Below are 23,041 nucleotides of genomic sequence, written 5' to 3' on the forward strand. Positions count from 1 at the left end.
TTGATCTGAGGTATTTTAAAATCTTATTTCCATTTCCATTGTCCATTATCCATGACTTCTAATTCTCTAAGAATGAAGTTTAATTTATTACAATGAAGAATATACCCTCCGTAGTATTCTGCTGTAGAGTTTTAGTAACTTCATCCTCCATAATGCCTATTACTCACTCTGCTTGCCTTTGCTCCAAAGCATTTTTCTCATAACAGACTAAACCACCCGATTAGTTAGTCACACCCTGTTGCTGAGATCTGTGTATCTAAACAACTATTAGTTACAAATCAGTTATCTATGGTAGTTCCCTACAGTAAGAGGCTTTATTTTCCCTCATGTAACAAAATAAGATATGAAAACATTAACTTCTATTGTCATGCTAAACCATGAAATTTCTTCTGAAAAATCACTTGAGGAACCTGTGAAACTGATGCTTGAGACTCTATCTGCTCTCATGTTTAGCTTATAGAGTAGAATGTAATAGAATCTTCGGAGTTCAAAAATGAAATAAGTTACCTTAAAATTAATGTTTTTAATGTATTTTTATTTATTATACATTATTCACTTTGTATCACTTTGTATCCCTGCTGCAGCCCTCTCCTTCATCTCCTCAGAATCCAGCTCTCAGATTAGAATCAAATAAATACCACATGGCTGGCAACATGGAGACACATCTTCAACACCAGCATTTTGTAGGCAAAGGCACACAGATATCCATGAGTTTATTCCACACTGTTATACTTTTGGGGTTCAGACCAATAAAGGAAACAGAAATTTTATTACAAATAGTAATACATGAATTTTAAACATAGGTTAAAAATAATGGTTTCAGTTCAGAGAGACTTTAGTACAAATAAATGAGGAACCATCATACTCTCATCATATTCTACCTGAATAAGAGATTTAGAATGGTGTGGTACTGGTTTTGTCATTGTATTTAATTTATTAACATAGGTTAATTGTAATTTTAACTAAATTTTAAATGACTTCTTTCTTGAATGGGTTTTGTGCCTGATGTCAAGACAGGAGTTCTTATCTGGTCTTAACAAAATGATGTAGCACTTGGGGACAAAGATCAAACCAAGGAGAGCTTCACTGGAAGCCAAGACAGAGAAGGCTTCCATAGCCACCATGACCTTCCCCTTTGTGCTGTGGTAGACAGGGAGGAAGGTGACCCACACACAGAAGAACACCTGCATGCTGAATGACAGGAACTTGGCTTCATTGAATGTGTCAGGCAAATTTCTGGACAAGAAGGCCATGGTGTAGCTCCCAAGTGCCAAGGTGCAGATGTATCCCAGGACACAGTGGAAGGCTACTACTGATCCTTTGTTGCACACAATGGTGATGTGGCCATGTTCAGCATGAGCATCATGATCAATGAAGGGTGGAGAGATAACCAGCCATATTCCACAGAGAACAAATTGGATCAGTGTGCAGATGGGAATGATGAAGTTAGGGGCCCTTGATACCATTAACCACCTCACCAATCTAGCTGAAACAGTGACCTTGAAAGCAATAAACACTGTGATAGCTTTGGCCAATACTGTGGAGAGAGCCACAGTGAACAAGATTCCAAATGCTTTCTGCTGCATGATGCAGGTGACTGTGTTGGGCTGGCCAATGAAGAGCAAGGAACTGAGGAAACAGATGCTGAATGCCAATAGCAGGGTGTAGCTGAGAGCTCTATTATTGGCCTTGACAATGGGTGTGTCTCTATGCTTCAAAAAGACTACAAGAATCACAACTGTGATTGCAGAGAAGCACAGTGATGTGGTGGTGAGAGCCATCCCCAAAGGATCTTCATAGGATAAAAAGCTCACAGATTTCTGGAGGCAGTGGTTCTTCTCTGAGTTTGCATAGTGACTTTCTGGACACATCACACATTGGTCCATATCTGTTCAGAAATTATAAACAGGATTATGAATCAATCCTCAGGTGTTCCCTTTCCCCCAAGTTGTTACTCAGCCTTACTTCATTAAAATGTTTCCTGATTCACCTTTCTTTATTGTTTCAGAAACAAATACTAAGTAGTATATGAATCATTTCAAAACTATACAGCCATTTTTGCCTATGGTGATATTATTCCAGAATCACAGTCCCCTCAGAGACCAGCAGTAGATGACTCAATGCAAGAGCAAGAGAGCTTTATTGCAAGAGCAATAGAACTTGGGACCCAAGTCTCACTGACACAGCAGTAGAGAAGTGGGACACTGAGCCCTGGAAGGAAAAAAAAACACAAGCAGGGGGTTTCCATGACAGCAAGCAATGGGGTTCATGCCTTGGCATTACAGGATTGGGTAAAAGTCATAGGGGTAAGGTGACCCTCTAGCTGAGGCACATAATCACAACTGGCATTCTTTTAAACTACATCTGGAATGCTGGGGAAAATTTTCCCAACCATTCCTCATTGATTGTTGCCAGGGAGATTGTCTGTGTTTTCTACCAAGTATTTATTCTGTGATATTTCCAGGAAGCTGTTGCTAGGAGAGTTAATTTTGTTTTCTGCTAACAGCAAATTCTGTGACATTTCCTGGTACCTGAGTTCAGTTCCCGGTCAACATGGCTTCTCATTTCAAAATGGAGTCACCCAAGCCAACTTAAACTCTTTATTCACTCCTTTCCTTTTGCAAAAAGAGGCCAGTCTTGGGCTCTTACAATTCATCGTCAGCCTCAAGCTGATGGTATTGGGTTTTTATTACCATTAACTGTATTGTCCCTATTCTTTGTCTAATGTGTCCTAAAAATTTCTTAAACAAGTGTGATCCAAAAGCGACTAAAAGCAGATTTTACCTTTAATCTGTTATAATTCTGGCCCACATCATGAAATTTGCAGGCAAATGGATGTAACTAGATAAAGAAACATCCTGAGTGTGATCATGTATACATATAAAGACAAATTTGGCAGGTATTACTTACAAGAGGATAATAGCATTTTGATTACTAATAACCAAACAACAGTCTACTGATCATGGGCATCAGGATCTTTTCTAAGACTGAAACTCCAACCAAGGACCATGATGGAAATAACCTAGAAACCCTGCACTGATGTAGCCCATTGCAGTTCAGTGTCCATGGGGATTCAGTAGTAAGGGAGATAGGGGCTGTCTCTGACATGAACTCAGTGGTTGACTCTTTGATCACCTACTCTTGAAGGGTGTATCTTACCAGGCTACAGAGGAAGACAATGCAGCCAGTCCAGATGAGACCTGATAGGCTAGGGTCATATATCAGTGGACTGTGGGAGGGGCACAGGGGGAGAAGAAGATGGGAGGGGACAAGGGAAGTGGTACAGCTGGGATACAAAGTGAATAAATTGTAATATATTAAAAACAAATAAAAATTAAAAAGTTGTGGAATTAGCCAGGAAATATTTGATCTGACTTAAGGACCACTCAGGAAGAAGGAGCCCATGAATGACACTTCTTGTATAACAAAGGTCAAGAGACTGGATATCCCAGAACCTAGGATAAAACAATATATAACTGAACTAAAAAAATCAATAAAATTATTCCTAACGATATTCTGCTATATTCTTGGATGAGTGCCTTATCCAATTATCACCACAGAAGTTTCCTCTGTCAGGAGATCAGAGTGGATTCAAAGACCCACAACCAGGCATTATGTTAAGAGAGTCTAAATTGGAGGTCTATATCAAATCCCTCCTCCCAGCAGTCAGGGACTCCCACTAAGAGAGGGTGGTGGGTGGATTGTAAGAGTCAGAGGGGATGGAGGGTACCAGGAGACCAAAGCTCTCTGAATCAACTAAGCAAGATGTATATGAGCTCACAGAGACTGAAACAGCAAATCCAAGGCCTGCGCGAGTACACCAGGATCTCTGCATATATTTTACCTATTAGCCTAGTATTATTATGAGACTCCTGACTATGGGAATGAGTGTGTCTCTGACTCTTTTGCTTTCTTTTGGAACACTTTAAATTTCTAATCAAAGAACAAAAGTCTATCTCTTCTCTCCAAAACCTTTTCCTTGGCTCAGGGATTGCAGACTTCTGTGGAAAAGTTGGAAAGTTCTCTATAAGCCTGTATTTACCTGTCTCATTGGAAATCTCATTGTCTGCACAAGGAGTGCAATCAAAGCAGCAGACAGCCTTGCCTTCCCTGGCAGACTTCCTGAATCCAGGCCTACAGCTCTCACTGCACACAGATTGAGGAATCTAAGAGAAATAAAAACTACTAGCAAATGTTTGGGTTTTTATGAAAAAATTGAGTGAGTGGCATATTTCTAAGCATCATCATATGTTAATCTGGAAATGCTTACATGTACAGTGAAAGATAATAAATTTTGGTATTGCTAATTTTGGAATCTTTTGGGCTACACAACCCACACATTTAAATCTTGGTCCAAAATATGTAGCTGTTGTCACTAAAGTAGTTTTCCAGAAGATCATGGTATGACTTCAGATTCAAACTGTCTCTATACTTACTGGCTACTACAGGGAGTTTTAATATCCAATGTGGTTGTAAATGTTGATTGACAACTCTATGGAACTTGGATTCTTCATTGACACTAGTCTTTGGGCATTTCTGTGAGAAGTTGTATGGAACCATTTACCTGAGGTGGATAAAGCCACCACAAAATGGGAGTCAATAATTCATTATCCTCCTGTCACAGACATAATGAAAAGGAGATGGAAGATGAGCAACTGGGTTTTTTGAACTTTGATTCTGGTCTGTGGGTTTGGTGTCATCACATCCTTTGTCTCATAAACAATATTTTTCCACTATGGTGGACTGTGTGCTCACAGAGTCAGCCAAAACAAACCTGCTCTCCCTAAAGTTGCTTTTGTTTACTGTTTATTTAAAGCAGCAAATCATGCACACATACACACACCCATCATGCTAATCTATCTTTTTCAGAGGCTAACAATAAAAAATGTCACTTTACCACTCACTGAAATTTCTTAGGATCGGTTACAAAATAAACCTCTCAGTGTTTTGAGGCAATGACAGAAACCTAACAGGCAATATTTGCAAAAAATATGTGGGCATTTATAAGTTTTTAAATAAAAATTTCCATTGAATAGAGTGAGGAAATGAGAAAACAGTCCTCATTGGCTGTTTAATTGGCTACTGGGTTGCTGAATATTGATTGATACTGAATAAGTGTCAAATGATCATTGCATCCTGAAAACTACTTTTGTTTGTTGTTTTTTGTTTTAGAGGTCAAAGTGAGTTAAGTCATGACTCACCTTTGTAAATGTTGCAGGCCACTGAATAATCTGCTCAGATAAAGACAACTGTTGACCAAGGGGAGCATCTGAAGAAAAGGTTCCTATTTTCACCTTTAATCCAAGACCCTTTGGAAAATTCCAAAAATTGAGAATGTCATAGTCTGAATCTAAGTGTTTTCTCCCATCAATTACCATGCGACCTCTCACAGGATTTTTCAGTAGGGTGTTCTTTAGGAAAGGTAGGAGCTAAAACAGATGTATAAACATAGCTTGAAGTAATCTAAGATAATAAAAACATTTTTTAAAAAAATAGTACAAAGCTACTCAGTGTTACTACCCCATCATAAAAAAGCATCTTTTCTTTTAATAATTTAGTTTTTATTTATTACAATTTATTCACATCTGTATCCCCCATCCCTTGTTCAAAGAAATCCCTCCTGCCTCCCTCTTCATTGCCCCTATCCTTCCTACAGTCCACTGATAGGGGAGGTCCTTTTCCCCTTCCATCTGACCCTAGCCTATCAGGTCTCATCAGGACTGGTTGCATTGTATTCCTCTGTGGACTGGTAAGGCTTTGCACCCTCAGATGCAGGTGATTAATGAGCCAGTCTCTGAGTTCCTGTCAAAGACAGCCCCTGTTCCCCTTACTGGGTTACCCACTTGGATAGTGAGCTTCCCTGGGCTACATCTGTGCAGAAGTTCTAGTTTATCTCCATGAATGGCCCTTGGTTGGAGTATCAGGCTCAGAAAAGACCCCTGTGCCCAGATATTTTGGTTCTGTTGCTCTCCTTGTGGAGCTTCTGCTCCCTCAAGGTCTTTCTATCTCCCCCTTCTTTCATAAGATTCCCTGCACACTTTGCCCAAAGTTTGGTTATGAGTCTCAGCATCTGCTGGGTAGCTGGGTAGATTCTTTCAGAGGACCTCCGTGGTAGGCTCCTGTCCTGTTCCCTGTTTTCTCCTTCTTCTAATGTCTATCCCATTTGCCTTTCTTAATGAGGACTAATATTCTTACCCAGGGTCTTACTTCTTAGTTTCTTTAGGAGTACAGATTTTAGTATGAGTATCATATACTATATGTCTAATATCCAATTATAAGTGAGTATATACCATGTGTGTTTTTCTGCTTCTGGGATACCTCACTCAGCACGACAGGATACAGACTGGGAAGAGATCTTCACCAACCCTATATCTGACATAGGACTCATATCCAGAATGTATAAAGAACTTAAGAAGTTAAACACCCACAAACAAGCTAATCTAATTTAAAAAATGGTGTACAGAGCTAAACAGAGAATTCTCAATGGAGGAATATCTAATGGCAGAGAAACACTTAAAAATGCTCAATGTCCTTAGTCATCAGGGAAATACAAATCACAATGACCCTGGGATTTCACCTTACACCCATCAGAATGCATAAGAGCAAAAACTCAAATGACAACACATGCTAGAAAGGATGTGGAGAAAGGGGAACCCTCCTCCCTTGATGGTGGGAATGTAAACTTGTACAACCACTTTGGAAATCAATCTGGTGCTTTCTCAGACAATTAGGAATAGTGCTACCTCAAGATCCAGCTCTACACTCTTAGACATATATTCAAAATATTCTCAAGTATACAACCAGGACATTTGCTCAGAATTTTGATAATAGCTTTATTCATAATAGCCAGAATCTGGAAACAACCCAGATGTCCCTCAGTTGAGGAACACATACAGAAATTGTGGTACATTTACACAGTGGAATACTACTCAGCAATTAAAACAAGGCAATCATTAAATTTGTAGGCAATGGTGGGAACAAGAATTAAAAGCATCTTAAAGGAGGCATCAGGTTGGCTTGGATTGAAGTGCAATGAATTTTGAAAACCACCTTCTCCTCAAGATAAATCCTTGAACTAAGCACAGCTAAGTCAGCAAGACAACAAATAATGTGGCTTCAGCTGATTCAAATTGCTTTGGAAAGATAGCCAAAACTATGATCTTTTGGAATATATTTAATGCTCCCATCCTTAAAATAAGGGCCCTGGTATGGAAAGTACACTTTAAAGTGATCGTTAACTTCATAACCCTGTGGTAGTCCTCAGAAGCATTTCAACCCTTAAGACTCTACTGTTTCTTCCCCTTCTCTGGGTAACAAATCCTTGCTTATTGACAATATGTTCTAAAATCTATGATACCTAATTTGAATGCCTTATGAAATAATAAAACAACACATTGCTGATATTACAACACACAAGAAAGGATATTACCTGCCAGGGGAAGAATTCCTTTTCTTCTTCATTAGTATATGGTTGTGTCTCTATTTGCTGAAGATTCATCTCATGGAGACTGAAGGCCACAGCATAGACAGCATTGTATATATTGCAGCTCTCTTCACTTATGACAGGGTCAAAAAGGTGTCTGGGCAGTAAGTCCAAAGAAGCATTGGGTTGGCAGTTTTCCAAAAGTTGACAATCAGACTCAGAAAATGAGCACTTGAAAAACAGAAACCAAAACTTAGGAAGATAAGTGTCTTCTGAGTATTTGTAGGGATTAACTGTTTGAACAAAATTTGTAAAGTCAACCATCTCTTCATGGTGGTGTGAAAAAATGAGGCTCCCATGGAATGACTCTAACATGAAATAATCAAAATTGTAACTAACATCCCATTGAGAGTTTAGGATCCAGACTTTCCATGTCACTAACAATTCCCCAATAAGTCTCATTAAACCTTGCAAAGAAACAAAGTCCCCATAATTAACTACCACATTAGTTGATGATTCTTGAGTCTTTATCAGATCTTTCCATAATGCACTGGAATATGCATTCCAGGTACTAGGGATCATTTCCAAAAAGCCTAAGCAGATGTTGTTACTCTCCATATCTTCTTGCAAGTCTGACAGAATCTGGATCCCTCTGTGGTCATCTGGGAGGATCAGACCAACCCAGGACCAGCTGAAATGAAGCATCAAAGAAACTATGGCAGTTGACAGATATGTGTCCTTAGGGGCCATCTGATAGAAAGAATTAAACTGACCTCGGTCATTTAAGGTAGAATCAAAAGGCCCAAATGTGAGCTGTAGGAAAAGAAGATTGGAGACAAGAAGGACAACACTGGCATCAAATAGAATATAAGGACTGAATCAACAAATGCAAACAGTCAAGATGAATATAGTTTTCTCATATATTAAAAGGCAAACCCAATAGACACTTTTCTAAAAAAATTATTACTGACAGGTCTCCAGTTTCAGTAATGTAGTTTGTTTCACCCTCTTCTCCTTCTTTTCTATTTTAAGCAATGGAACTGTGGATATATCATCAAGTTCCTTCATATTTTTCTTCATAGATGGTTTATCCAAGTGCTCATTTTACATTTTCAGAAATACAGTAATGTCAAAAAAGAACACTTAACTCCTAGTTTCAATATCCCAATTCTCACCTGAGGTATTTTGTAAAGTTGTAGCAGTTTCCCAAGTTGGGAAGATATTTTCCATGATGTTCCTGTAAGTGCAGCAGGTGACATTCTCCTCAGTCCACAGTTGTAATTAGCTAGTGGTTGTCTCAACATTGTGAGCCAAACAAAAGGAACTAAAAGGATATTTGTTTCATAAGGTGCAACATTATAGAGATCAAAGCCAAGAGTTGTGTTGGGTAGAAGATTAGGGTTTCGGTTGATTTCCTCAATGGCAAATACCAGGGACAGTACAAACTGGTAGTTCTTAAACTTATACCTAAAAAGGATTAAAGGTTAAAAAAAACCATACTGGTAGAAGACATAGACCATAAAACCTCCTATTTAGTGCAATAGTTTTTATAATTCAAATGCCAATGTTTCTATAAAATCAGTATTTTAATATACTCTCATCAATGACTGGAATTACAATTACTATCTTAAGTAGGTAAGATTAGGTAAAATCCCAAAGTATTAACCTTCCTTAGTTATGGTCTCAGGAAATTTAATTTATTATTATTTTGCTTTAGTTATATTGTATGTGTGCAAAAATAAATTGTCCATGATAAAAACACTGGGTTCAGAGCAAACATCAGAACTTTTGATGTCTGGACCTTGGCCCTTCTGCCTCAACAATTAAGAAATGTTATTATAGCTTGATCCAGTTTTTTGTGACAATAACTTATTTAGAGTATAACACAAAGGTAATTCAAATCATATATTGCCATAGTTGTCATTTCTAAGATATTTTCTGAGTATCTTGGCCTAGAATACACCATGTAATGCCCTTGAGCTAATGGAAAACATCTTGTCTCTGCCTTCAGTTGCTGGAATTAATTAATGTGAATCCATATTTAAATTTATTTTAACTTTTTGTGTATTGATGAACTGTGTGCATTACTAGTGTGGATGTGAGTCTTTCTGCATGTACAGGTTCATGAATGTGAATAAGTATGAGTACAAGGGAGAAAGGACATCCAGGTTCAGTTCACATTATTCACAGCTGTCCACATTATTTCACAGTGACTCTTAGTCATTTGTTCAATTATTTACTAACTGACTGACTTATTTGATTGACTGAAACAGAGTCTGACCATGTAGCACTGACTGACCTATAACACAATCGGGCCTTGAAATTACTTATCCAGTGCTGTGAAGAGTACTACACTAAATGACTCCACATTTTCTTTATTGTTTTCAGCACATAAGACTGGTACTGTGGCCAGAACACCTCTCCTGGGTTCTACCTGCCATATGATCACTGGATTGTAACACTATTTTTATGTTTCAGTGGAAATATGAGCTCAGATCCTCACACTTTCACCTGGAGCACTTTATCTTATTAGGCAGTAATAATGTCTAATATAACATGTCATAATAATAACATGGTGAGGAAAGATTTCAGTCTTCATGATGCCAAAAGTCCCAAACACTAAGAATTGTATTTCAACTTAGAGTCAAAGTGTGCTGTTCACAAAACAGTTTTCTTTTCTTATGGCTATATTTAGTAAATTGTTCTTCTATAGAAATGACACATATTAAAACATTTCAGAGTTTTATGGGAAAGTAACATTACTGTTTATATTTTGGAAAGATCTATAGGGAAGGAGATTAATTCTACATTGAATATACTTTATTTTTTTTTTAGGTTCATGAGCTGTACCTCGTAGCCATCCAGGTGCTTCTAATGACATTTTGTTTACCTCTTGGTCTCCTTTTTTTTTTCAATGCAGTTTATTCAGGAACATTGAACAATCCTCGGACCCCGGGGAAAGCCAGCCCACAGCTTAAATAGCCTCTGGGTAGCCAACCCTGGCGTGCCACGGGGGCAATGCAGATAGGTCCACAAAGAAAAGAAAGGGAACATCTTTAGAGGTATTTTTTTTTTTACAGAATTATGGCCTTCTAGTCACTATTTTTGTTGTTGATATTTTATTCACTGTTTGTATCTCTGATTCCTTGTGCTTTCCTATTCCTTTTTTGAAACATTTTTTTCCTTTGAGAAACTGCTGGTATGTCACATGTCTGACATGAATGAAGTCTCAAGGAACATTGTAATATTTTTCTTTCTTAATCTAAATTCCGTTTCTAGAAAGTTACTGTGATTTATAGATTGTGTTCCTCAGGTGTGTTTCTTATAAAAAGTAATGGATTTGTCTAGTAACTTCACACAAAATGAAAAAAAAGGTATACAATTTTTCCAACACTGCACAGAATCTCAAATATTGAATAGATAGCTAGTGTACAGAATATATAAAGAAACCAGGAAGTTAAATGCAAAAAATTATGTAATCCAATTAAAAATGGGGTATAGAACTTAACAGAGAATTCTCAATAGAGGAATATTGAATGGTAAAGAAACAAAGAAATGCTCAACATCCTTAGTGATCAGGGAAATTCAAATTGAAATGACCCCGAGATTTCACCTTACACTCATCAGAATGGCTAAGATCAAAAAGTCAAATTAGAGTTCATGTTGGAGAGGATGTCAAGAAAGGGGAACCCTCCTCCATTGCTGGAGGAAATGTAAACTTGAACAACCACTTTGAAAATAAATCTGGAGCTTTCTCAGACAATTAGGTGTATTGCTACCTCAAGATTCAGCTATAACAGTCCTAGGTATATATCCAAAATATGCTCAAGTACACAACAAGAACTTTTCCTCAACGATGTTCATAAAAGCTTTATTTCTAATAGCCAGAATCTGGAAACAACCCAGATGTCCCTCAACTGAGGAATGGGTGCAGAAATTGTGGCACATTTACACAATGAAATACTACTCAGCAATTAAAATGAGGAAATCTTGAAATGTGCAGACAAATGGTGAGATCATTGAGAAAAGATAATTGAGATCAATGATTAAAAATCATCCTAAGTGATGTATTCCAGAAGCAGAAAGACACATATGATATATGCTCATTTATTAGTGGATATTAGATATATAGTATAGGATAAACACAATAAATTCTGTACACCAGAGAAGCTAAGCAATAAGGAAAACCCTGGGTAAAATGATCAAATCTCATTCAGAAGGAAAACAGGGCAGACATAGAAAAAGGGAGAAATAGGAAACAGGACAGGTGCCTGCCATAGAAAGCCTCTGAACGAGTCTACTCAGCAGGGTATTGAAGCAGATGCTGAGATTCATAGCCAAACTTTGGGCAGAGTGCAGGGAATCTTATGAAAGAAGGGGGATATGAAAGACCTGGAGGGCACAGGAGTTCCACAAAGAGAGCGACAAAAACAAAAAAAAAAATGACCACAGAGGTCATTTATGAGACTGATACTCAAACTGAGGACCATGAATGGAGATAAGCTAAAACCCCTGCTCAGATGCAGCCCATGACCACTCAGTCTCCAAGTGGTTCCCTAGTAAGGGGAACAGGAACTGTCTCTGATGTGAATTCAGTGGATGGCTCTTTGATCACCTCTCCCTGGTGATCAGCCTTACCAGCCCACAGAGGAAGACAAGGCAGCCAGTCCTGATGAGACCAGATAGGCTAGGGTCAGAGCGGAATGGAGGAGTACCTTCCCTATCAGTGGACTTGGTGGAGGGCATAGATGGGGAAGAGGGAGGGAGGGTAGGGTTGAGAGGGGATGATGGAGGGAGCTACAGCTGGGATATAAAGTTAATAAACTGTAATTAATAAAAATAAATTAAAAATGAGACAAAACAAATGATGTACATATCATAATTAAAAGTAATAAGTAAGGATGAAATTGTATTCATCAGTATGAAATCATGGAAACCACAAAATTAAGAGCAGTTTGACAGTCTAAAAGGCCAAAATACAAATGAAAAGACTAACATTAAAAATATATTATGTAAAAATCTATTGGAAAAAAAAAAAAACTCTAATCAAAAACACATGGTATGAACTTAGTGGCCAGCTCCTTGATCACCTCACTTTAAGGGATGTAGCTTTTCCAGGCCATAGAAAAAGACAATGCAGCCAGTAATGATGAGACCTTATACGCTAGGGTCAGATAGGAGGGGAGGACTTCCTCTCTTAGTGGACTAGTGCAGGGGCACAGGGGAAAACAGGGAAGCACGTGGGAGACTGGGAGGATATGAGGAAGGGAGTTACAACTGGGATAAAGAAGGAATAAATTGTAATTAATAAAAATAAATTTAAATATCATGCATCTTTCATATTTATTATCTGTAATATCGGTCAGGAAAGTACAAGATTGGATACTATGGAACTTGATGATAAGACTCCATTGCTGAGGACACTACACAACTTGAGTGTCTGAACATTGAGAAATCAAGCTATTAATCACCTGGATGCTTTGTTTTCTGGCTATATTTAATAGTGCTAGTAGGTGCTACACATGCTTTCAAAGTAAATAAAGGTAATATCAACTAATATTCTTCTGTGAACCATGGGTGGTGTAGTTATGATGGGTCTTATATCTTAGCACTATGGCACAAGAATGGGCACACATAATATATGTGGAATCAACTTTTGTCTGATTTGATTTTTGTGGTCCCTTCCATAGAAAGGAACACATGCTTGCACTATAAAATGGCCAGAATCTGTAACTAGATAGGCATATACTCAAGCAGAGAACTTTATACTGTAATTCTACAAAATGTACAAGGTATGAAATAAATTCCTTATTGATTGTTGTACTTGTGGATTAGTACATCCCTTAGCCTTCAGAAGAGTAGCTTTTTTTCACTTTACATGGAAAAAATAAAGAAACCCATGATTGTTCATGGTACATTTAATAATAGACTATGAAGTGCTCAGACACAAATATGGCTTACATATCACACCCATTGCAATAAGCCTGAGGGATCATGGCTGAAGAGAAGTGGGACAATTTTAAGGGCCAAAGCCTGTGGATAACCTCAAGGAAACATTATTTTTTTTTGTCCAGGATAGGTGCATATGTAAAATCACAATGAATATGAAAAAAATGTGCCAGAACATGTGTACTCAAACAAAACAAAATGCTATCCTGGAGAAGAAGATGGGCAGAAAAATCTCAGTACTAGCTGAGATGCAATAGGGAGGATTTGATAGTTACTGGGAAAGAGATAGTCAGTTTCTTCACTGTTGTGACCCCTAGGTGGTCAACCATACAAGGGAAGACTCCAATTACAGTAGTACTTATAGAACACATACTGCACTTGACTATAAAAATAAAGAAAACACAAATTCAAGTAGGGGCTACATGTAGAGAGAGTGGATATGGTGGTGGAAGTGGTGATGTTGAATATGATCAAAATGTTTTATACGAAATTATTAAAGAAGTAATAAATATATTTAATGACCAAAATAAAATAAAATGTGCGCTGGTGGGGCATTTGTTGAAACTGGGAAACAAAAAAAGTAAATAGTTGTTTTCTCCTACTTCCAATGTCCATCCCATTTGTCTTCCTAAGTGAGGATTGATTATATTACCCTGGATCCTCTTTCTTGTTCATCTTCTTTAGGTGTACAGATTTTAGTATGTTTATCCTATCTTATAGGTCTAGTACCCACTAATAAAGGGAGCATATATTATGTATGTCTTTCTGCTCCTGGGATACCTCACTCAGGATGATCTTTACTAGATCCCACCATTTGCCTGCACATTTCATAATTTCCTTCTTTTTAATTGCTGAGTAGTATTCCATTGTGTAAAAGTACCACAATTCTGGGATACAGAGTTAATAAAATGTAACTGATAAAAAATAAATAAATAAATAAATAAATTAAATAAAATAAAATAAATAAAATAAAACTTAAAAAAAAAGTACCACAATTTCTGTATCCATTCCTCCGCTGATGGACATCTGCTTTGTTTCCAGGTTCTGACTATTACAAATAAAGCTGCTACAAACATGATTGAGCAAATGTCCTTGTGTACTTGAGCATCTTTTGGATACATTCCTAGGAGTGATATAGCTAGATCTTGAGGAAGCAGTATTTCTAATTTCTAATTGTCTGAGAAATGGCCAGATTCATTTCCAAAGCGGTTGTACAAGTTTACATCCCACCAGCAATGGAAGAGCCTACCACGGATGGCCACTGAAAGACTCTGATTAGCTGTGTATCAAAGCATATACTGAGACTCATAACTGAAGCTTTGGTAGAGTGCATGGAATCATATGAAAGAAGGGGGAGTTAGTATGACCTGGAGAGGACAGGAGCTCCATAAGGACCAAATATATAGGGGCACAGAGGTCTTTTATGAGACTGTTTCTCCAACCAAGGACCATATATGGATATAACCTAGAACTCCTACTCAGATGTAGCCCATGGTAGCTCAGTATCCAAGTGGTTACCCTAGTAAGGGGAACAGGGACTATTTCTGACATGAACTCAATGTCTGGGACCTTCCTCCCTCCAGGGGAGTAGCAGCCTTTCTAGGCCACAGAGGAGGACATGGCAGTCAGTCTTGAAGACACCTGATAAGCTAGGGTCAGATGGGAGGAGAGGAGGACCTACCCTATCAGTGGACTTGGAATGAGGCAGGGAGGAGATGAGGGGGGAGAGGAGACTTTGAGGGAATGAGAGAGGGTGTTACAGTTGAGATCTAACATAAATAACCAGTGATTAATATAAGAAAATATTTTTAAAATAAAAGAAAAGTAAATAGGTTTTTCCAATGGACAAACAGTTTCAAATGCATAGACTCAAATGTATAGCTATGTAAAGATATGTATAATGTGACAATTATATGCTTGTAAGTAAAGGATTGCAAACACATTATAGACTGTAATCACTACAACATAGTCATGACAAAGTGGCAGAGGAGTTCCAATTCTCCAAACACACAGTGGTAAAAATAGGTTGGGAAAGGATCTTCACCAACCCTATATCTGAGAGAGGGCTAATATCTAGTATATATAAAGAACTAAAGAAGTTAAACAGCAACAAATCAAGTAACCCAATTAAAAAAATGGGATAAGAGCTGAACAGAGAATTCTCAATAGAGGAATATTGAATAGCTGAAGAACACTTAAAGAAATGCTCAATATCCTTAGTTATCAGGGAAATGCAAATCAAAACAACCCAGAGATTTCACCTTACAACCATCAGAATGGCTAAGATCAAAAATTCAATTGACAACACATTAAGGAGAGGATGTGGAGAAAGGAGAACCCTTCTCCACTGCTGGTGGGAATATAAACTTGTACAACCACTTTGGAAATTAATCTGGCATTTTCTCAGAAAACTAGGAATAGCACTTTCTCAAGATCGAGCTATACCACTCCTAGGCATATATCCAAAAGATGCTCAAGTATACAACGAGGACATATCCTCAACCATGTTTGTAGCAGCTTTATTTGTAATAGCCAGAACTTGGAAACAACCCAGATTCCCCTCAAGTGAGGAATGGATACAGAATTTGTGGCATATCTACACAGTGGAATATTACTCAGCAATAAAAACAAAAAACAAAAAAACAAAAACCAAGGAAATCATGATCATGAAATGTGCAGGTAAATGGTGGGAACTGGAAAAGATCATCCTGAGTGAAATATCCCAGAAGCAGAAAGACACAGGGTGTATATACTCACTCATAAGTGGATATTAGACATATAATATAAGAGAAACATACTAAAATCTGTACACCTAATGAAGCTAATCAAGAAGGAGGACTCTGGCTAAGATGCTCAATTCCCATTCAGAAAGTCAAAGAGGATAGACATCGGAGGAGGGAGAAAACAGGGAACAGGACAGGAGCCTACCACAGAGGGCCTCTGAAAGGCTCTACCCTGCAGGATATCGAGGCAGATGTTAAGTCTCATAGCCTAGACTTGGGCAGAGTGCATGGAATCTTATGAGAGAAGTAGGAGATTGTAAGACCTGGAGAGGACAGGAGCTCCACAAGGAGAGCAACAAATCCAAAAAATCCAGGTACAGGGGTGTTTTCTGAAACTGATAAACTAATGACCACTCGTGGAGATGGCCTGGAACCCCTGCACAAAGGTAGACCATGGCAGTTCAGTGTCCAAGTGGGTTCCATAGTAATGGGTGCAGGGACTGTCTCTGACTGGAACTGATTTGCCTGCTCTTTGATCACCTCCTCCTGATGGGGAAGCAGCCTTACCAGGCCACAGAGGAAGACAATGTAGCCACTCCTGATGAGACCTGATAGACTAGGATCAGAGGGAAGGGGAGGAGGACCTCCCTTATCAGTGAACTGGGGCAGGGTTTGGGTGGGAAAGAGGGAAGGAGGGTGAAGATTGGGAGTGGAGGATGGAGGGAGGTACAGGAGGATACAAAGTGAATAAATAATTAATAAAAGTAAAAAAAAGTTATTAAAGAAAAAAGAAATTATAGAAGAAAAAATGAAATGGAAACTTTATTTCATCACTTTTTTTAGATTCATGTTTTGAAAACAATAATATGTCATAAACTTTTATACCACTTGTGTTTATGACCTACCTAGTCAGACACTGGCCATTTTTTACTGCCAAACGTGTTCCATATCAATGAGGGGACCCTAATAATTGAGTCAGGCAAACGTTAATTACACATACAATATGTGTGACTATTTTTGTACCAAATTGCATATCATGTAAGGCCTATCATAACTGTATCCTTCATGGTTTACAGATAAAATAGTATTACCTTTATTTCTTTTGGAAGGATGTATAGCAACTTCTAGCACTATGAAATATAGCCAGGGAAGATAAAGCATCCAGGTGATTAATAGCTTGATTTCTCCATGTTCAGAAACTCAAATTTTGTAGTATCCTCAGCAATGGAGTCTTGACATCAAGTTCTGCAGTTGCCAATCTTGTACCTTTTTGATACATATTATAGATAATAAGTATGCAAGAGGTATGATATTTAAATTTTTTAATGTGACACATGATGGATCCATTAAATATATACAAGTTCACTGAGATATACAGGATTCAGGACTGGTTAATTTTGGTGTCTTGAGTTTTTTATTTAAGATTTCTTTATAACACATTTTTTACTTAAAATATTATTATTGCTAGTCTCTACATTCCTGCATTAGTCATTGTAGACTATCACAGTGCTCCTAAATTTCATGGTTTTCATGATTTCATCCTGCTAAATACAAGTGAATCCTTACTTGTTACTTTTAAATTATTTTATATACAATATCACTTATTTTGTTTCATTTTGTGTAAAGTTTCTAGACAAATCTATTAAGTTTAAAAGAACAAACATTCTGTTTCCATTTGTGGATTTCTTTGAAGAATATTGGTGTCAGCTTTCCTTTGAAGGTCTGGTAGAATTCTGCCCTGAAACCATCAGGCTCTGGTATTGTTTTTTGTTGTTGTTGTTGTTGTTGTTGTTGTTTTTCAGGAACACTTCTATTTCCTTGGAGGGATATGGGGTTGTTTAATCTATGTACCTGATATTGGATTAGCTTTTGTAAATGGAATCTTTCAAGAAAATTGTCCATTTCATTTGCATTTTCAAATTTTGTGGCACATAGGCTTTTGAAGTAATACCTAATGATTCTTTGAATTTCCTCAGTCTCTGTCCTTATGCCCCCCTTTTTGTTTCTGATTTTGCTGATTTGGATAGTTTCTCTGTGCCTTTTAGTTAGTTTGGCTAAGGATTTGTCTTTCTTGTTGATTTTTTCGAAAAGCCAGCTCTTGGTTTAATTGATTTTTTGAACTGTTGTATTTCTTTCTAATTTATTGATTTCAGCAAATAATTGGTTTAATTATTTGCAGCTGTCTACTCCTATTGGGTATGTTGGCTTCTATTTTTTTTCTAGGGCTTTGAGGTGTGCCGTTAAGCTTCTTGTATGAGATGTTTCAAACTTTTTTCTGAAGGTACTTAGTGCTATGAACTTTCCTCTTAACACTGCTCTAATTGTGTCACAGAAGTTTGGAAAGTTGTGCCTTCATTGAATTTTAGGAAGTCTCTAATTTCTTTTATTATTTTCTCCCTGATCCAGTTGTTGGTGAGTAGAATTGTTTACTTTACATGCATGTGTAGAAACATTGCCATTCTCATTCTATGAGACAACAGTAACATTGAAACCTAACCCACACAAAGACCCAACAATAAAAGAGAACTTCAGACCTAAATCACTTATGAACATTGATGCAAAAATACTCAATAAAATACTCACAAACAGAATCCAAAGCACATAAAAACTATCATCCACCATGACCAAGTAGGCTTCATCCCAGGAACACAGGGGTGGTTCAATATACAGAAAACCATCAATGTAATCCACAGTATATAAAAAAAAACAGAAGGAAAAAATGACAACACATGATCATCTTAGATGCTGAAAAAGCATTTGACAACATCCAACATCAATGTTTAAAATTTGAAGAGATCAGGGATAAAAGGCACATACCTAAACAGTAAATGCAATACACAGCAAGCCTATACCCAACATCAAACTAAATGGAAAGAAACTTAAATCAATCCCACTGAAATCAGGGAAATGCAAGGCTGCCCACTATCTTAATATCTCTCCAACATAGTACTTGAAAGACCTCAACATAAAACTAGACACACTACATCTGTAAGAAGACAAAGTGGGAAAAGGCCTTGGAATCATTGGCACAGGAGACAAATTTCCTGAAAAGAACACCAACTGCACAGGCTCTAGGATAAACAATTAATAAATGGGATCTCATGAAACTGAAAAGCTTCTGTAAAGCAAAAAAACACTATTTTCAGGACATAAAAGCCTACAGATTGGGAAAGGATCTTCAATAACCCTCTATCTGACAGAGGGTTGGTACCCAAAATACATAAAGAATTTAAGAATTTAAACACCAACAAACCAAGTAATCCAGTTTAAAATGGGGTACAGAACTAAACAGTGAATTCTCAACAGAGGAATATTGAATGGCAGAGAAACATTTCTAAAGTGCTCAAAATCTTTAGTTATCAGAGAAATGAAAACCAAAACAACCCTGAGATTTCACCTTGTAACCATCAGAATGGCAAAGATCAAAAACTCAAGTGACAACACATGCTGGAGAGGATGTGGAGAAATGGGAACCCTCCTCCATTTCTGGTGGTAATGTAAACTTGTACAACCACTTTAGAAATCAATCTTGTGCTTTCTCAGAAAATTAGAAATAGTGTTACCTCAAGATCCGGCTATACATATCCTAGGCCTATATATAAATTATTCTCAACTATACAACAAGGATATTTGCTCAACCATGTTCTTAGCAGCTCTATTCATAATATCCAGAAGCTGGAAAAAAAAAAAAACTAGATGTCACTTAATGGAGGATAGATACAGAAATTGTCGTATATTTACACAATGGAATACCACTCAGCAAGCAAAAACAAGGAAATCATGAAATTTGACGGCAAAAATGGCGGGAACTAGAAAGATCATCTTGAGTTACGTAACCCAGAGGAAGAAAGACACACATGACATATACGCACTCATTAGTGGTTATTAGACCTATAATATAGAATAAACATACTAAAATCTAAACTCCTAAGAAAGCTAAACAAGAAGGAAGACCCTAGGGAATATGCTCAATCCTCCTTCAGAAGAACAAATTTGACAGGCATTGGAAGCAGGAGAAGACAGGGAACATGACAGGAGTCTATCACCTAGGGACTCTGAAAGACTCTACTGATTGAGGTATCAAAGCAGAAGCTGAGAGTCATAGCCAAACTTTGAGCAGAGTGCAGGTAATCTTAGGAAAATTAGAGAATACTTCATGAAGTGTTTATTTATTCAATTAGAGTAAATAAATTTGAAACACAATACAATGAAATAATCTTCTCATCCACCATTTATAAAAGAAAATTCACATCTATTAAAGTAAAATTTTGAGATAATTGGTAGAACAATGTTGACAATGACTGTCATCAGAACTCACTTCTGCTAGACTCTGAAAAAAACCTTACAACTTTATTAAATTTTCTGAGAAAAGTGGAGCTGGGAAATACAACTGGGGCACCAGTTAAAAGAACAGTCTGGAGATGAAGAAAGATCAGTGGATACAGAAGGGCAGATACCAAAGGTGTACTTCTCTGTTAAATGAATGCAGGCCAGATACACGCTAGACCTCCATGATAGGATTTAAAGGACACTGAATGGACATTCTGACTGTGTACAAAGACTGCAATTCATGGAGATATAGAACTTAGTTATAAGGCTGAAGACAGGAGTGGAAAAATGTTCTCACTATCAAGATACAGTTAGAGATGGAACCATTTTCACTGTAAATATACAGAATGGTCAAAATGTATAAAACTTTCCAGGATTATTTTTACACTCACTTATAGAATATTCTAGAAAACTCACACACACACATAAACACACACACACATATCCACAAAAAATACTACAAACTGCTGTATATATAGTTAGAAAAACTGCTGTATATATACTTAGAAAAATGTTTTGGATAAAGAGTTTGATGATATTTTATAATAAAAATATTGTTTTCCTTTGTGAACTGCTTTGATTTTATTCTGACTATATAAAATCAAATACCTTTTACAGGTTACAATCCTTTCATTCATCATTTACAAGCAAGACACTCACAGGTCATGTAACTGAAAGTAAACTCTTTTCACATATTGACTTGTTGGTGTGCAATATTGAGAAAAGCACATAGAGATGTACACTGGGGCCTGACCTGCTGAAAGTAGAGAGCAGGGAAAAAGGAAAGTAATAATGGGTGTTAGTTATGATGAAGTAAAAGGGCTCCACCAAACATCCCAAGTCCCCAGTATTCTAAGCCTATGAGACAGATTTGTGATTTTATTTGAGAGAAAATATGACCCTTAAGAAATTATTTTCCTTGAATTGCTGATTATAATTACTGAGTTAAAAATTATTGCATTTACATATAAAATTTTGAATTTATGGCCATCTATGATGTGTTTGTTTCAAACTAAATGTGTCATCACCCCCATATATCTGATAATTTTTCACATCTGATCATATATCTTACTTCACTGTCCTTGATTTTTTACTTAACATCCCACCAAGGTTTTAATAAATATGTAATGTCACACTGAGCATAATTCACCTTCATAACTATATATAATATTGTAAATATCTACCTATTGTCTTTCTACCAAAATTCTCATACAAGTTCTATTGCTCTATTTAAGTGTCTTTTTAATTTACCCATAGAGATTTGTGATATCTGTAATAAGCACCCTTTATTTCCTCTATAAAGAGATACAATTGAATATTTGTGTAGGGAAATGTGACTTCTGACATTATTATTCCTTAAACTTGCATAGTTCTGAAAAGCTACAGTAAAAACAGTCTTAAGTGGCCACTCTCACATAATGAGCAATTATATGGTATACAACCATATAATTGAACCAAAGCATTGGAAACATATGGCAAACAGGTAAACATTTTTAAATCTGTCTGAGAATAAAAAAAATAGCAAGGAAACACTGAGATGCAAAACAAAGAATATGAGATAGAAAAAGTTATATTTTGAAAAAAAAAGTACTCCCAAATTAATGGTGACAAACATGTTGTAAAATCAACTATATAACATAGAGAATAATTGTCACTTTAGCAACATTACAGGCACTCAGGAGTCTCTACATTCAATGGCATCATCTCTTTTTACAAGAGCATATCTGGACTTAAAGAAAGCCCAGAAGCATCATGTCATACTTAGGTAAAATCCATATTCTGAAAACATATCACTGAAAATATTCAAATTATTTGCCATTACAAGCATGATAAAGAAAAATCATGAAATTCCAATAGAATATGAGGAAAGCAAAATGAATAATATGAAAATTATCATTTGAAAGAGGAAAATTAGTACACATGAACCTATACTTGAACATACTTGATAATGGAAAAGAGTGATTGTGGAAAACACAAGGAAGTTTTAATCCATACATCATTTAAGTCAGAAGAATTCTGAACTTTTAAAATGAATAATTTTACTTACTGTAGGGTAGCATCATGGAAATGGGTATCCTTTAGACTGGTTTTGGTTGTATAAACAATATGAAGAGGGAAAAAAGCACCAAGCTTCACATCTTCTTCACGGTGAAAATCTTCCTTGATTTTTCCATAGCATTCATGGTTAGTAAAGGCACACACAAAATTGGGAAAATACAGGAGACCAAAAATAAAAATCCAGATCATCCTATTAACATGTGCATATGCCCAGCCATATGACTGGTGGATACAGCTGTAACTATGTCCAGCATGTATACATTAAGCTCAAGTGTTTGGGAACACGTGTGTTTTTCACTTTGTTATTGAGTGCAGCTGTTACACTAATCAGCCCAAGTTCTTCCTGACTCTTCCTCCACTGCCATTGAGAGTTCTGAAACTCTGCCCTTTGGCTTTGCATCTGAGGTCCTGTGTTCTGGTTGAAAACAAGTTGGAAAATGTGTTTTGAATCTTCTCTAGCCACAGGCACCATGATTTCAGCAAAGAAAATAGACAGCAAGAGCTCAGGGATCAACTTCCTAATTGGAGTGTTTTGGCCAAGTTTGAAGCAAGAAACTTT

At 37.0% G+C, this 23,041-nt stretch overlaps 1 protein-coding gene and 1 pseudogene across 1 annotated transcript; both read right to left on the bottom strand.

Moving 5' to 3' along the window:
• LOC132651131 (zinc finger protein 850-like) overlaps positions 1–23,041 on the bottom strand; it is a 443,146-nt pseudogene that overhangs the window by 251,172 nt on the left and 168,933 nt on the right.
• On the bottom strand, positions 581–22,671 carry LOC132651150 (vomeronasal type-2 receptor 116-like). Its single transcript, XM_060376425.1, has 6 exons — positions 22,472–22,671; positions 8,599–8,890; positions 7,430–8,236; positions 5,202–5,429; positions 4,043–4,166; positions 581–1,888 (listed from the first exon to the last, which is right to left on the bottom strand). Exons 1-6 carry the CDS (start codon positions 22,669–22,671, stop codon positions 963–965), a joined length of 2,577 nt encoding a protein of 858 aa, XP_060232408.1. The 3' UTR covers positions 581–962.

This window comes from Meriones unguiculatus (genome assembly GCF_030254825.1).
Source record: "Meriones unguiculatus strain TT.TT164.6M chromosome 13 unlocalized genomic scaffold, Bangor_MerUng_6.1 Chr13_unordered_Scaffold_40, whole genome shotgun sequence".
In the NCBI taxonomy this organism is placed as follows: domain Eukaryota; kingdom Metazoa; phylum Chordata; class Mammalia; order Rodentia; family Muridae; genus Meriones; species Meriones unguiculatus.